Below are 15,717 nucleotides of genomic sequence, written 5' to 3' on the forward strand. Positions count from 1 at the left end.
GGAAAAGAGGTGTTGGCGCGGATCAGACCAAGACAGGCACCTAAACACCGAGTTGTGAGCAGCACATTGAATACGCATACGTTTACGTTTTCGTGCAGCTTTAAATTGCAAAAAGGCAGTTTATTAATAGATATCAATTGTGAATTCATGTTTTCTTACACTTTAGGTATCATGATGCAGAACCAATGGGTCTGTCTTCCGACGCTACAACTAAGCTAACAATCTTGTACACACTGTAAATATTCCAATTCCAATTAGTTCCAAGACTTCACTAGATTTAAAGTTTATGTCACTTACTCGAATTGTATGTTTAGGTAGAATATCGAATTCAATTAGTTATAAGCAGAATAGTAAATTTGTCCTAGCTTCTCCCTCTTTGGACTCTAACTTTATCCGTTACAGGCGATCTTTGCTATCAGCTATTGTTCTAATTCTATGCGGTGACAGCTTGGATGACAGGCAGTGCTCCCAGCGGCAACAAGAGGTTTTGTGCCTTTTTGAGAAAGAGTCGACAATCTGAAAGTATGTACTAGAAATACCGTTGAACAGCAGAACATTTAAACTTAGATACAAAATCTTCTCTGTGTGACGAATTGTTCATCGAAAGTGGTGTTAATCGATGGTGTGTTTTCGATCGACCAATAATTACTAATCATCAAATTCAAAACATGTGTGCACCTGTGCGAATGAGTCCACCAGCATCATCCATACATCATGCTCAAGAAAACATAGGTATAAGAACCATCATTACAATGGAATGCACTTGTACATGTCGTTTGAGAAGAATCCCATTCAACGCTGTGTGGCTCGATTCTGTCACTGCTGGCTGGTTGCAATTGGTTCTGTCTTATGTTTTAGTGAGAGTCGTCGTCCTAAAGTCCCTAGGGATAAAATGTCGCCAACCAGCGCCGCGTTACCGACATGCAATCCCATTCTTGATATTTTTCAGAATGAATTTGCTACCACACCAACGAGGGGATACGTCCTTCTCTTTTCTTTTCCTTCTTTTTTCCTTCTTGGCGCATCTCTTGGGATGGGATACGATAAACCCAGCTTCTTTACTGAGTGTTCTGTGAACACTTCCACAGTCTATACATTTGTTTACTTATGTTTCTGCAACCTTTAGAAAACATTAAATTTAATTCGAATATCATATTCCGGTTTTTGATCTGAGCAGTGCCGTAACCGCGGAAAGCTACTAGTCAATCAGACACTAGACTGGTCCAAATACAAAAATGTCAAAAACTTCCACGAGGCACCCTATAGAATCGTGTCTTTGGATGAGAAGAACAATCTGTGAAAGATTCAGCTCAATCGGTTGACAACTGAGCTGGCGCAAATGAGTTGAAGGTTTGTTTGGAATGTTCAGTCCAAATATATGGAAAATTGGATGACCTCCAGTCTTTCATACAGCACGCCGGTTTGGCGAGTTCGGTTTGGCTCAGAATTGGGAAAATGGTAGTTGATACCCTAGAGAACAACTTTGTAAAAGATCATATCATGATAAAACTTAATTTAGTTGCGGTTTCGGCCAATGAACAGGATGAGGACACCTTCCCCAGTTTGCTCTCGGTTGTTATATGCAGCACGTGTTTGTCGGTCGTAGCTTTCACGCTACATCATAGAAAGCTATGTAATTCTTCATTGTCTCTCTCGATACCCATACACGTGCGTGGGCAATGGAAATAAAGGACAACATAGCGGCCTATGATGTAGCGCGCGAGTTTCGAACGGAAAACACGTGCTGCATGTAACAAACGAGTGTAAACTGGGGAAGATGTCCTTATCCTGCTTTCGTTGGCTGAAACCGTAACTAAATTTAGTTTTACCGTGATATGGTCTTCTACAAAGTTGTTCATTAGGATATCAACTACGATTCTTTCAATTCTGAGCTAATTCGAACTCGTCAAACCGGTGTGCTGTTTGAAACACTGGAGGTTATCCAATTTCCCATATATTTGGACTAAACATTCCATACAAACCTTCAACTCATTTGCGCCAGCTCAGTTGTCAACCGATTGAGCTGAATCTTTCACAGATTGTTCTTCTCACTCAAAGACACGATTCTAGAGGGTGCCCCGTGAATTTGGGAAACTTTTTTTCGCGCCATACAAATGTGGGCCGGTCTATTCAGACACTATAGGGAGAGAACGCACCACCTTACGCAACGTAAGTGTCTATCTATAACATATGCAATACACCTACAAGAAATTTGTGAAGAGGTTGATGCATTACGGTCAACGCGCCGACACGCAGCATGAAACGACATTGTCGCCGGTGCTATTTTGCCAGAGTTTCGCTGACGCCCTGCTGCCAAATGAAATAAATTTGCTTCGCAGAATAGTGGGTCCAATGCGAGCCCATGGAGGCCACCACAGACGGCGACGACGACGAACGCCTCAATGACCCCCGCACAATTGTACCTCTTAATGCACGAAATGAACTTCTTTTGGATTTGGTACCGGTGCATTGGGAACAGCCAGCATGTGCGGCTACTACCAAACCACCAACGTGAGCGTGGAATTAAGATCGCGGGGGACTACACTTACGTACTTGGCGCAATATCTGGGGCCTCACACTGTGGCCGGTGACAAAGTCAGACAGAGAAAGAGTCGGTGAAAAGTACCAATGCGAGTCTTGGTCAGCCCCCAACGCCCTACGATCGATGGCCGACCGGCCGACGCACAGCAAGACCATCGACATTTCCATCCTAAGAGGTGTAGGGTTAAGTGCACATCGTGAATTAAAGCTCAGTTCTCTTCTTCTTAAGAAACGTAGTCTTCAACTGTGCATATCAATAAATTTATCACCTAGTTTTGTCCAATTCATTAGTTAATTGTCTTGCACTTAAAAATCTCACACCAATTTCCCCAGTATCGGCGCGGCCTTCAGTATATACTTTGTGGGGGCTCTACCACCGACGGACCCGCAACTTTTGGTCCATTTCGAACAGATCGAAAAGTCGTCGAAAAAGAAACACAGTCATCCACTGCGCCAGCTTTGCGGGGGAACACAGCATAGGAGTAAAATGCCAATTGCAGACCAGCCGGACGGCCGAGCCCAAACAAGTGCCTCGGAGTCGGAGATGTTACTCCTTCGAGAGAGGGCAACAAAAAAACTGGAGAACACCAATAACAATATTAACCGTATAGGTCTCCGTCTCCGGTATAGGTATCCACGCTCCCACACTCTTATCAGCGACATGTAAAATGCACATAAATAATGTATCGCCTGTCGAGTGACCACTCCACACACGACGACGCCGGGTTTGTTGTGGGATTGTACTCAAGTGGGTATCTTGTATTGGCACTTTGCTCCAGGCCTTGTTTCGCTTTTTTTGCCTCAGTTCTTGCTCAATGGAGTCTGGTGATTTTTAGGAGCACATATTCAAATTTCTTTGGACTATACTTTTACGCAAACGGTGACTTGTGGGAGGCCGTTACGTGGAGTGCGGTTGAAAGCGATCCCGAGCAGAAGGGCATACCTTACAAATACCAAGCGAAGAGCAACATGTGCTCCAATACCTAAAATTGTTATTGCTGCGTTATTCTACGAAATGTTATGAGAACATCACAATAACAGTTGGAGGTATTTGAGCAGAGTTTGGTATTGATGTAGTATTTGTTGGTTTAGCAGTGAAAATAACCGAAGAACAAGATTTGCTATTACATCATGTAGTCATCGAACAAATGAAACATTCAATAACAAGAAATGTTATTAGTTTGTTATTCAATAACTTTGGAATAACAAATACAGCACTTGAAATTTTAGGTATGCATTCAGTATTGAAATAACAAGACTTGTTATTTTCTAGGTGTTATTTATCCAAATTTGTTATTTTGCCTCTTATTACCACCTAATGAAGGGTTTATCAAGGTATGGTAGTATTTAAGATAAATACCTTGATATGTTATTCACTTGTTATTTTCTTCTGCTCGGGATGGCTTCGGGAACGACCTCTCATGTGTTAGACAGGTACAAGAAATACTTGAGCAACTTCCATGAAATGTTAGTGAGTATCTAATAGTTACAACTAATACACTGTATTGTGAAAAACCTTTAGAAGAAAATGCATTCACTCACTCAAACGAAAAATCATGCCCGATTAAAATTTGGGAATAGGTAAAAATCAGGAATTTTACACATTATAAATAATGAGGATTACATGTAACCTTCATTTACACTCCCGTTCAAAAGTTTGGGGTCACCCCCTCAAAAACATGTCATTTTTTAGGCCCATATCTCCGCCAATTTGCGTCCGATTTCAAAACCCTAGGTTTCATACAAAAGATAATAAGTCAAAGAAACTGATTTAAAAGAAACTTTTTCAAAAAATTTTGTATGTAAACTTAACCCAAAGTTGCCAAATTTTCTAAAAAATGAATATAAACTTACGGCAGTGTCGCTGGAAGTTGGGTCGACCAAATTTTAAGATGAGAGCGGTAATATGACCCATTTTCTATTAGCTTTCAACTGCTTTTTACAGAACTTAGCTAAAAAATCTTGAAAAAAAGTTATTGAGTAAATTAATCCTTGATGTCATCGACCAAAAGTTTGGGGTCACCCCTCAAAATGATGTATCGGTCAAAAGTTTGGGGTCACTATCGTAAAACATGGAAAAGCGATTTGTTGATATCTTTGTCATCTTTCTTTCAATTTTAATTCTTCTTGGCTTATTTGAAACAAAATGAATGGTACTTACTGCATAGACATTGAACCACACATATTTGTTGAAATATACATACTAAAACTTAACGTAAAGTTGTCTCATTTTTTAAAGCGTGGTAAAATGTGCTAACTTTACATAACATTTTTATATACAAAAGTCGTTAAATACGATAAGTTAAAGACATCAAACGTAAATTTAGTAAATTATCTTTGAAATGAGCCAAAACTGATTAAAATTGAACTATAGATGACGAAGATATCACCAAATCACTTTTCCATGTTTTACGAAAGTGACCCCAAACTTTTGGCCGATACATCATATTGAGGGGTGACCCCAAACTTTTGGTCGATGACATCAAGGATTAATTTACTTAATAACTTTTTTTCTAGATTTTTTAGATAAGTTCTGTAAAAAGCAGTTGAAAGCTAATAGAAAATGGGTCATATTACCGACCGCTCCCATCTTAAAATTTGGTCGACCCAACTTCCAGCGACATTGCCGTAAGTTTATATTCATTTTTTAGAAAAATGGCAACTTTGGGTTAAGTTTACATACAAAATTTTTTGAAAAAGTTTCTTTTAAATCATGTTCAAAGTTTCTTTGACTTATTATCTTTTGAATGAAACCTAGGGTTTTGAAATCGGACGCAAATTGGCGGAGATATGGGCCTAAAAAAATGACATGTTTTTGAGGGGGTGACCCCAAACTTTTGAACGGGAGTGTAGGTAAATCATGTAAACTTCCAATCTTGATGATATACACGATATGCATTTATTTGCACAACATTACAATTATGAAATCTAATCGAAACAAACAAACATATCAATCTACCTCCTAGTGATAGGCAGTGATGGAATTATTCTCCTCATGAAGCAATTCGCGAATGTAAAACCAACACAAGGCTTACTCACGATTCCGAGAGCAAACAGTGTGTGAGTTTATTCGCACCCGCTTGCTTCGTGAGTAAGAAGCAAAACAAAAACAGAAACACTCATGACTCATGAGCTTTTATTCGTGAAGAACTAGTGGAGGTACGGGAAGTGTGGTGTTGTGGTTATAATAGTAAATCCAGTGATCCAACATAAACTAATGCTTTATGCTTTATTGTTCCTGAAAAGCAGCACTGTCAGTCGTTAAAATACGTTTTTCGTCAAAATGCAAAAAAAACTCATGAAGCTTCGCGAGTCACATGCGAGTGCTTGCCAGCTTCGTTATTTCACGAATAAAGAAGTGCGAGTATTCTCGGGCCCCTGTTGTTCACGAGTATGTTTGTTTTGGTTTGTGTCTGCTCAGCTGCAATCTTCATCATTTTCCATCCCTGGTGATAGGGGCGAGGCTAACCCCTTCGCGGTTTGGCGAGGTCTCCGTTAAGTTCTCCTCGGAGTGAGGAGTCAGGAGCGAGAAGTTGCGCACGCAGCTCCAACGTTGGTGCTTCGGCTAGCCTACCAGGGGAGATATTGGACGGAACGTGGTTGATGAGGGCCATCAACCCAAAGCGAGACGGGCTGTCCGCGATTGAGGTAGCTGAGCAGCAGCTTGATAAGATCATCGACTTTGCGTCCACGAAGTCCAACATCAGCAAAGACCTGAAAACGGCCCTGTTGTGACTTCGTAAATCGATGGATGATGCCAAGCAGGATCACGAGATACTTGTGAAAAAGTGAAGCAGCGGCAGAACCGGTGGAAGCAAAGATTACGAAGTTTACCCAGATGATGGCCTTTGCTTTCGCAGGAAGTCCAAAAGGTGTGGCGGATGCGACTGTTTTTGATAAGCACACGCAGAAGCGGATGAGGCAGCCGTCAGGTGAGGAGCTGTCTGGCGGTGCCCTCAAGGCTAGGATAATACTAACCCCGAAGGTCGGCAGTAATGCCGGCAAGTCGGACCCCAGCCAGGCGTTCTGAAAAGCTGGGAAAGGTGGGCTTGAAAAGGCTGCTCCGGATGGAAGGGGACAGGCGGGTTGCGACTGTTGGTAGACCCTTAAAAAGCGCAGAGTAAGGCGAACCAAGGTAAGGACAACCACCTCCCGTCCCCCTCCGGCCTAGCTGTTACACAGCTCAGCAACTGCTTTGTCACTTATCGTCGTCATAGCGGAAGCAGACCCATACCGAGTACCCGCCGGAAACGGCAAATGGATCGCGGGTGGGTCCAGAAGAACGGTAGCGACATGGACGACGGGTAAATACCCCGTCCAGCAGTTAGTGGGTGCGGTGTCTACTATTTATAAGGCTCCGTGATCGCCAAAGTCAATGCACAATGGTCCCAGGTCCGAATCTAGCTAGACAAAATTATTTACGGCGAAACTATTGATTTTAGCTATATGGTGTCTTTGGGAAAGTTTTTCCAAAATTTGTGTCCTATTTAGTCAATAAATTGAAATTAGGGTGGTCCAAATGGTTTAAAAGATTTGTATATCAACTTTTTTGTTTTTCCAAATACACCTATACAATGTTCTACAAAGTTTTAGAACAATTCATTTGGAGCAACTTTGCCGAAGAAACCAACCTCCTAACTATTACGGTTGACGAGTTACGATTTTTTGAAACTTGGATGTTAGGATGGACCTTAAAAAATCAGTTTTTTGCTTATAACTTTTCATAGGGACATTTCTCGCAAAAACATTGTTCCGAGCACTTTTAGATCTTTTGATTTTACACTTTTTCTCCGAAGAGGGCAATGTTATATCTCTTGAAATAAGAAAGTTATGCAAGATTTTCTCTTAAAAAATCGCTTTTCTTACATGTAAATATTTCAGAATGGCGCAAACCGATTTTCAATCTTTTAAACCCATTCAAAAGATCTCACTTTCATTGTTCGATGGTGAAAAAATAAAAGAAGTGTTTTTTGTTTAAAGCGCTTAATTAATTTTTGAAAATATGTCATTTTTCATCAAAAAATGGCCATAACTTCAAGAATATACAAAATACAGGTATGATGTCTTCGGCAAAAAGGTGCGCAATTGAATGCTTTAAAATTGTCTAGAACTAAGTTTTTTTGAAGAATCAACACATAAAAACATATTTTAAAAAAATTGGATTTTTAACTAAAAAATAAACACTATCAACGTTTCAAAGAACCTTCTGTCAATGCTACCCTAATGAAAGGTTCCATACTTGTCTCTATATGTTGAATTTCTAAAAACAGTCAACTTCAACAATGTACGAATTACGGGTATGATGTCTTCGGCAAAAACGTGCGCAATTGAATGCTTTAAAAATATCTAGAACAAAGTTTTTTTTTTAAAGCAACACATAAAAATATATTTGAGAAAACAATGTTTGAGTGACAATGTAACCCGATTAGAAAAGGAATGCTGATCAAAGTAGCCTAGATCAAAGTAGCCTAGTTCAAAGAAGCCTAGTCAGCAGAGCATGATTTTCTGCATGCATGCTGTTGAATTTTGGTTAGTGCGTTATCGTTCCACAGAAAAAAGCAAGATGTCAGTTGGTAAGTTACAGAATTTCTCAACTTTTGAAGTAGATTCCCTAACTAAATTTTCCACCAGGTCTTAAAGTCGCCTTCCATGAATTGGCTGAACAATTCATTACCGATAGTTCTACAACATCTTTGTGTCAGTACGTTATTGACAAGTTCCAGGGCAAAACAGTTGATACTGCAGAACTTCAAAAGAAAATTAGCTTTTTCGCACTCAAATTCACAACAGCATGGAAAAAGAGCAACCGGAAAAAAAACCGTTTCTTTGAGCGCAACAAAATTTGGTAGAGTGGGTTTGAAACTTTCAAAGAACTTCCGATGTCGAACACCAAGAGAGGGCGTCCGCGTAAATCATTTGAAACCTCAAGCACAAAATCGAAGCAGCGAAAAGTTCATGATATCAGCGTCGAAGTTCCGTATCAGGAGTTGATGTTTGCAGCGGCAACAAGAGCCACAAGTTCCGGACATAGAGATGCGGCAAAGATCATCAAAAATATTTCTGAATTTCCAGAAACCGCCACTAGCTTGAAGCAATCTATGAAGTCTAGTGATGCCGGAGTGGAGCAGTATTCACCGACTGAAGCTTTGGCATTCATTTGTAAGAACGGATTTTCCAAGAGTCAATACAATGACATTCGTGCATCGGATTTGAAGAAAGGGTGTGATTTGTATCCGTCCTACAATCGGGTTTTGGAGGAAAAGAAGCTGACGTATCCTGAAGGTAATTTCTATTTCATTAGATAGGGCCCATTCATACACTATAAAGGCATCACAAAACATCTTTTCTATTATCTAACATGATCGAAATGAATCTATGTTGCTTATGGACAGATAATTATGGGAATGCAAAAATAGTCATGAGATATTCATAATTTTCAGGTATTACGATAAAACCATCAGCAGCCGAAGTTCCCCTCCAATCCCTAGTTGACCACACAAACAAACGCTTAATAGAAAGCCATAGAAGTATTCTTGCTGGTTCGGCTTGTAATACGTTTGAGATTAACTATAAGTGGGGCTGCGATGGCAGTAGCAATCACTCTCGCTATAAGCAAAACTTTGTTGAAACGGATGAAGACGGTGAATTACGAGAGTACAATGATTCACACATATTTTCGATGGCTCTTGTTCCTCTCCAATTAATTGGAAGAATCTCAGAGCACGAACGAGATATTTTTTGGAAAAATGATCTACCTTCTTCCGTTTCATTGTGCAGACCGATCAAGCTAATTTTTTTGAAGGAATCTGCTCAGCTAACGCGAAATGAAGTTGAGAAAGTGCGAGATCAAATAAAAAATCTGAGGCCAACTGAAATTCTTCAAGACGGTCGGACAATTACTGTATATTCTTCGTTAATTCTAAGTATGATGGATACTAAGGTAGTAAACGACCTCACAGAAACAAACTCGCAATCCTGCTCATTTTGTGGGAAAAGCGGAAAGAATCTGAATGACGCAACCAACGATCTGAACGAGACCAACGCTGAAAAGTTCTCTCGTGGATTCTCCCCTCTCCATTGCTATATTCGGACAATGGAACTGTTTCTTAAGGTGGCATATCGACTAAAAATGGAAAAACCGACATGGCGCGTAGCGAAGTCTAACGAAGCTGTCCGTCAACGAGAAGCCACCATTCGAGCCGAAATAAAACGAAGACTAGGGCTCAGAATTAGCGAACCGTTACCGAGCGGTGGCAACAGCAATGATGGTAATACCTCACGAACGTTCTTCAAAGAATGGCGTACAATCTGCGAAATTACGGGGTTGAATGAAGATCTACTGGAGAGAATGTACATCATTCTAGTTATTATGAACTGTAAGAGTGATATCAACGTGGAAGTATTCCAAAACTACTTGGAAACGACTAGGAAACTTTATATCAGGTAAGATGTAGTTTGACATATAATAATAATAAAACTAATAATAATGGAATTGGATAATAATAATAATTTATTCTAGCCTATATGGTTGGTATCCGCTGTCTCCAACTCTCCACAAAATTTTGGTCCACGGCGGTGCCATCGCGAAGCACAGTACTGTTCCTGTTGGAATGTTGAGCGAGGAAGCACTGGAGACCCGGAACAAGTCTATCAGAAAGTTCCGAGAATTCCACTCCAGGAAATTCAGCAGAACGGCAAACATCGAAGACGTCTTCCAACGTTTGCTTCTAACATCCGATCCAGTGATTTCCTTGATGAATAGGAAAAGCAGCGATTCTCCTTTAAACTCTCTTCCAGCCAAAGCTCAAGAACTTGTTATTTTGAATTGAATTGAAAAGATATGTAGTTTTAATTTTTATTTGTTCTAAGCTCAATAAACCAAAATATTAAGTATATACATACTAATCGATTGTTTTTAGAAATCCAACATAGAGAGAAAAGTATGGAACCTTTCATTAGGGTAGCATTGACAGAAGGTTCTTTGAAACGTTGATAGTGTTTATTTTTTAGTTAAAAATCCAATTTTTTTAAAATATGTTTTTATGTATTGATTCTTCAAAAAAACTTAGTTCTAGACAATTTTAAAGCATTCAATTGCGCACCTTTTTGCCGAAGACATCATACCTGTATTTTGTATATTCTTGAAGTTATGGCCATTTTTTGATGAAAAATGACATATTTTCAAAAATTAATTAAGCGCTTTAAACAAAAAAACACTTCTTTTATTTTTTCACCATCGAACAATGAAAGTGAGATCTTTTGAATGGATTTAAAAGATTGAAAATCGGTTTGCGCCATTCTGAAATATTTACATGTAAGAAAAGCGATTTTTTAAGAGAAAATCTTGCATAACTTTCTTATTTCAAGAGATATAACATTGCCCTCTTCGGAGAAAAAGTGTAAAATCAAAAGATCTAAAAGTGCTCGGAACAACGTTTTTGCGAGAAATGTCCCTATGAAAAGTTATAAGCAAAAAACTGATTTTTTAAGGTCCACCCTAACATCCAAGCCTCAAAAAATCATAACTCGTCAACCGTAATAGTTAGGAGGTTGGTTTTTTCGGCAAAGTTGCTCCAAATGAATTGTTCTAAAACTTTGTAGAACATTGTATAGCTGTATTTGGAAAAACAAAAAAGTTGATATACAAATCTTTTAAACCATTTGGACCACCCTAATTTCAATTTATTGACTAAATAGGACACAAATTTTGGAAAAACTTTCCCAAAGACACCATATAGCTAAAATCAATAGTTTCGCCGTAAATAATTTTGTCTAGCTAGATTCGGACCTGGGACCATTGTGCAATGGGGTCTTCTTCTGTAGCTGTTATGCACCTCCGTGGTGACCGATCGAGCAGATCACGCAGATGCTGGACTGTATGACGACCGTGCTGACAGTGCGAAGGCCGCTCGTAATAGGGGGTGGCTTCAATGCCTGGGCCATGGAATGGGGAAGCCGTTTTACGAACCGGCGGGGTCAAATTTTACTACTGGCTATGCTAGATGTCGATCTGACTAATGTCGGTTCCAGAAGTACGTTTAGTCGGAACGGAGCAGATGCGATTTACCGACGTTACCTTGTGTAGTCCTGGCTAACTAGTAGTTCGAACTAGAGGGTAGACGATAGCTATACTTACTGCGATCACCTGCCAGTTCGCTATAGCATCGACTACAACAGCAGCATGCAGTGGGTTGAGGAAGAGGCGGCTAGGCCAAAGGCAAGCCACCGTAGGTGGAAGATGTTTAGGGAGACGCTCCGCCGCCCGTGAGCGAAACCTATGGTTTGGTTTAGAAGGTAGCGAGCTGATAGCGGTGCTCTCACGTGCGTGCAATGTAACCATGCCTAGGCAAGCCGACCCTATAAATGCTTACTGGTGGAATCAAGCGATTGCGGGCCGCGGTGCAGACCTGCCTACGGGCTAGGTGGTGGATGCAGCGAGTACGATCTGAAGAAGGGCAAATGAACGGTAGGTGGTGTTCGCCGCTGCTAAAGCTCCTACAGAGAATTGGAGGGGATTACCGAGGGTCTCTTACCGTGTCATGATCCTAGTCCTTGACCTGCTTTCGTAGGACCGCTAGGGACTAGGGCTGGCGATGAGGAGAGGGTCTCCAACGAGGAACTTGTGGGGATCACAAAATCCCTCAGCGTAGGTGGAGTTCCGAATTTGGTCTTAAAAGTAGCTATTGCAGAGGCTCCTAAGATGTTCAGGTATATTATGCAGATGCCTGTGGACTAGGAAGTTTTCTCAAAAGTTTGGAATAAGCAGAGCCTGGTTCTATTGCCAAAGGCAGGGCAACAACACGGATACCCCTATAGACCAATATGCTTGATCAACACGATGGAGAAGGTGCTCGAAAAGATCATCCTCAATAGAATGTTGAGGCACAACGAGGGGCAAATGGTCCCTCGAGCAACCAGTTCGGCTTCCGGAAGGGGAGGTCGACCGAAGATGATATCCTGTCGGTTTCAAAAACCGCCGAGATAGCGCTCCAGCGTAAGAGAAGGGGGATTCGCTACTGTTCAGTAGTGACTTTGAATGTAAGGAACGCGTTCAATAGCGCCAGTTGGGCGTCTATTGTTGTGCGCTCCTGTGTCTGGGCTCGGAATTTACTTCCAGAATCGAGTACTAGTTTACGGCACAGAGGTGGATTGAAAGTGCTTTCACATAACCTCATAACCACATAATCCTGGATTCGGTGCTATGGAATGTCATGTACGACGAGGTGTTGAAGTTAAATTTCCTGGTAGGCGCACGGTGGGACGAATAGCCCAAAACGTGAACTTTTTTCAGCAGCGTCTTTAAACGTGTTTTAATCGGCATGGTGTCTTCGGATGAAAATTTTATAAAAATAGGGCTCGTCGAATGGCGTTTAGTTTTAGTTCGCAACTTTGCCACAGGCGGCGCTGTAAAATCTAACTTTTTTGTTTGACGTTTTATCAATATGGTGTCTTCGGCAAAGTTGTAGATATGCTCAATACAAATATCTTTGCCGAAGACATCAACCCTCTATCTCTACATTGCTTCAAGATACAGACGTATTTTATGAATGACCCCCCAAAAATCGTTTTATTCATATATTTCGAAAACGCGCAGTTTTAGAAAGTTGCAATGTTCTACAAAGTTGTGGAAAATGTCAAAATAAACAACTTTGTAGAAGTGAATAGGGTTCTAAAATGGCAATAGAGTTAGTAATGGCTATTTTTGAGTAAAAAATAGCCGTTTTTCAAGGCTCAATAACTATCTTGGATGCAAATGGATGCAAATCAAACCCCACTAGGTTCAATATGTATTGCTATTAGTTGAATATCCTGATATTTTCGGTTGTATCCTCGAGTATCCTTAGCAGGGGTTCGTAATCTTACTAGAGCATATTTTTGACGCTAAAACAATAATATCATTTTTTGTATTTCATTTAGAACCCCATTATCTTCTGTGAAGTGATAAATATTAATTATTCGCATAATTGTATGCTTTATTGCGCCTACAAAAATCGATTATTATCGAATTATTATCATATTATTTAAAAAAAAACACTGCATAGAAGTGAGCTAAACCAGTCGGTCATATGTACCCAAGTGATCTCACCAGCAAGCAAATACACATATTATTTTCAGCACGTATAGTAACCGAACAAGCAGAAAGTCAACTCATATTAAATCACTACGTTTCTAATGTCGAATACCCAATTACTAATTTTCTAATTCACTTAAAAGCGTCAACAGGCATGAGATTTTTCGATCGCTGTAAGAATGCTCTAAATAAATCCTGCATGAATGCAAATAAGCTTTTGTATACAAAATGTTTTAATGATTTCTAGTTATCAAAAAAGTTGTGGATATGCACAACATCTTTGATGAAAAGTAAAGGTTTCCCTAATCAAAAATCATAAAAGTTGTTTTGGGTATGTGTTGGAATATTAGAACAAATTTAGAGAAGCTGTTTCACCCTTTTACTGGCTTAATCGAGAGTTATTTGTGCCATGTGTTCATTGAGCTTCCCGTATAAATACACACACTCTCCCGCTTGTTCGGCACCTTTCAAATTCATGTTGTTTCCGATAGCTGAAAATGCTCCTTTTCATTTCTACAAATCAATTTGTAGCTATGTTTGAAAGTTGGGAAAATGGATACCAATGCTAACGCAAATGATTTCAGGTTTTCTAGACTTGCTTTTTGTTCGGTTACTATACGTGCTGAAAAAGAATATGTATATTTCTGGCGTTCGTTTTGAATAGGTCGTATTTTGACTGTGATTTCTACCCATATTCGACCTATTCAAATCGAAAGCCAGATTTATATTTATGTTTTGAACACACGAATAAAATTTGCTTGCAGGTGAGATCACTTGGATACATATGACCGACTGGTTTAGCTCATTTCTATGCAATGTTTTTTAAATAATATGATAATAATTCGATAATAATTGATTTTTGTAGGCGCAATAAAGCATACAATTATGCGAATAGTTAATATTTATCACTTCACAGAAGATAATGGGGTTCTAAATGACACACAAAAACTGATATTATTGTTTTAGCGTCAAAAATATGCTCTAGTAAGATTAAGAACCCCTGCTAAGGATACTCGAGGATACAACCGAAAACATCAGGATATTCAACTAATAGTAATACATATTGAACCTAGTGGGGTTTGATTTGCATCCATTTGCATCCAAGATAGTTATTGAGCCTTAAAAAACGGCTATTTTTTACTCAAAAATAGTTATAACTAACCCTATTGCCATTTTAGAACCCTATTCACTTCTACAAAGTTGTTTCTTTTGACATTTTACACAACTTTGTAGAACATTGCAACTTTCTAAAACTGCGCGTTTTCGAAATATATGAATAAAACGATTTTTGGGGGGTCATTCATAAAATACGTCTGTATCTTGAAGCAATGTAGAGATAGAGGGTTAATGTCTTCGGCAAAGATATTTGTAGTGAGCATATCTACAACTTTGCTGAAGACACCATATTGAAAAAACGTCAAACAAAAAAGTTGGATTTTACAGCGCCGCCTGTGGCAAAGTTGCGAACTAAAACTAAACGCCATTCGACGAGCCCTATTTTTATAAAATTTTCATCCGAAGACACCATGCCGATTAAAACACGTTTAAAGACGCTGCTGAAAAAAGTTCACGTTTTGGGCTATTCGTCCCACTGTGAGGCGTGTCCATCGTTGGCTTTGCGGACGATATTACGCTGGAAGTGTACGGTGAATCGATCGATGTAATGTAATTGATTGCAACCCACTCGACCACATACACTGTGGTGCATAATTGATCGGACAAACGCCGACTTCCATACAAAACGGCCAAGTTTGAGATGCTGTAACTATGGTTTTCTTTGGTGGATTGAGCTCAATTTTTGACACGGAACTACGAATATGCTGAATTTTGTGTATACAAAGTATAAAATGTTTTCGTTCACAGGTCTGGGCGTGGCAAGGCGTTGAAAATATTGCAAAAGTGATCGGACAGCGGTACCCCTTTGATTTACACGCGTGCTGCTGTCCGATCACTTTTGCAATATTTTCAACGCCTTGCCACGCCTAGACCTGTGAACGAAAACATTTTATACGTATACACAAAATTCAGCATATTCGTAGTTCCGTGTCAAAAATTGAGCTCAATCCACCAAAGAAAACCATAGTTACAGCATCTCAAACTTGGCC

At 39.8% G+C, this 15,717-nt stretch overlaps 2 protein-coding genes across 2 annotated transcripts in view; both read left to right on the forward strand.

The window, feature by feature from the left end:
• LOC109398642 (selenoprotein H) overlaps positions 1 to 15,717 on the forward strand; it is a 199,827-nt gene that overhangs the window by 63,171 nt on the left and 120,939 nt on the right. The window lies entirely within an intron of this gene.
• On the forward strand, positions 8,367 to 10,737 carry LOC134285960 (uncharacterized). The gene is made up of 2 exons (XM_062847518.1): positions 8,367 to 9,984; positions 10,061 to 10,737. Exons 1-2 carry the CDS (start codon positions 9,221 to 9,223, stop codon positions 10,368 to 10,370), a joined length of 1,074 nt encoding a protein of 357 aa, XP_062703502.1. The 5' UTR covers positions 8,367 to 9,220; the 3' UTR covers positions 10,371 to 10,737.

Source organism: Aedes albopictus, chromosome 2 (genome assembly GCF_035046485.1).
Source record: "Aedes albopictus strain Foshan chromosome 2, AalbF5, whole genome shotgun sequence".
Classification (NCBI taxonomy): Eukaryota; Metazoa; Arthropoda; class Insecta; order Diptera; family Culicidae; genus Aedes; species Aedes albopictus.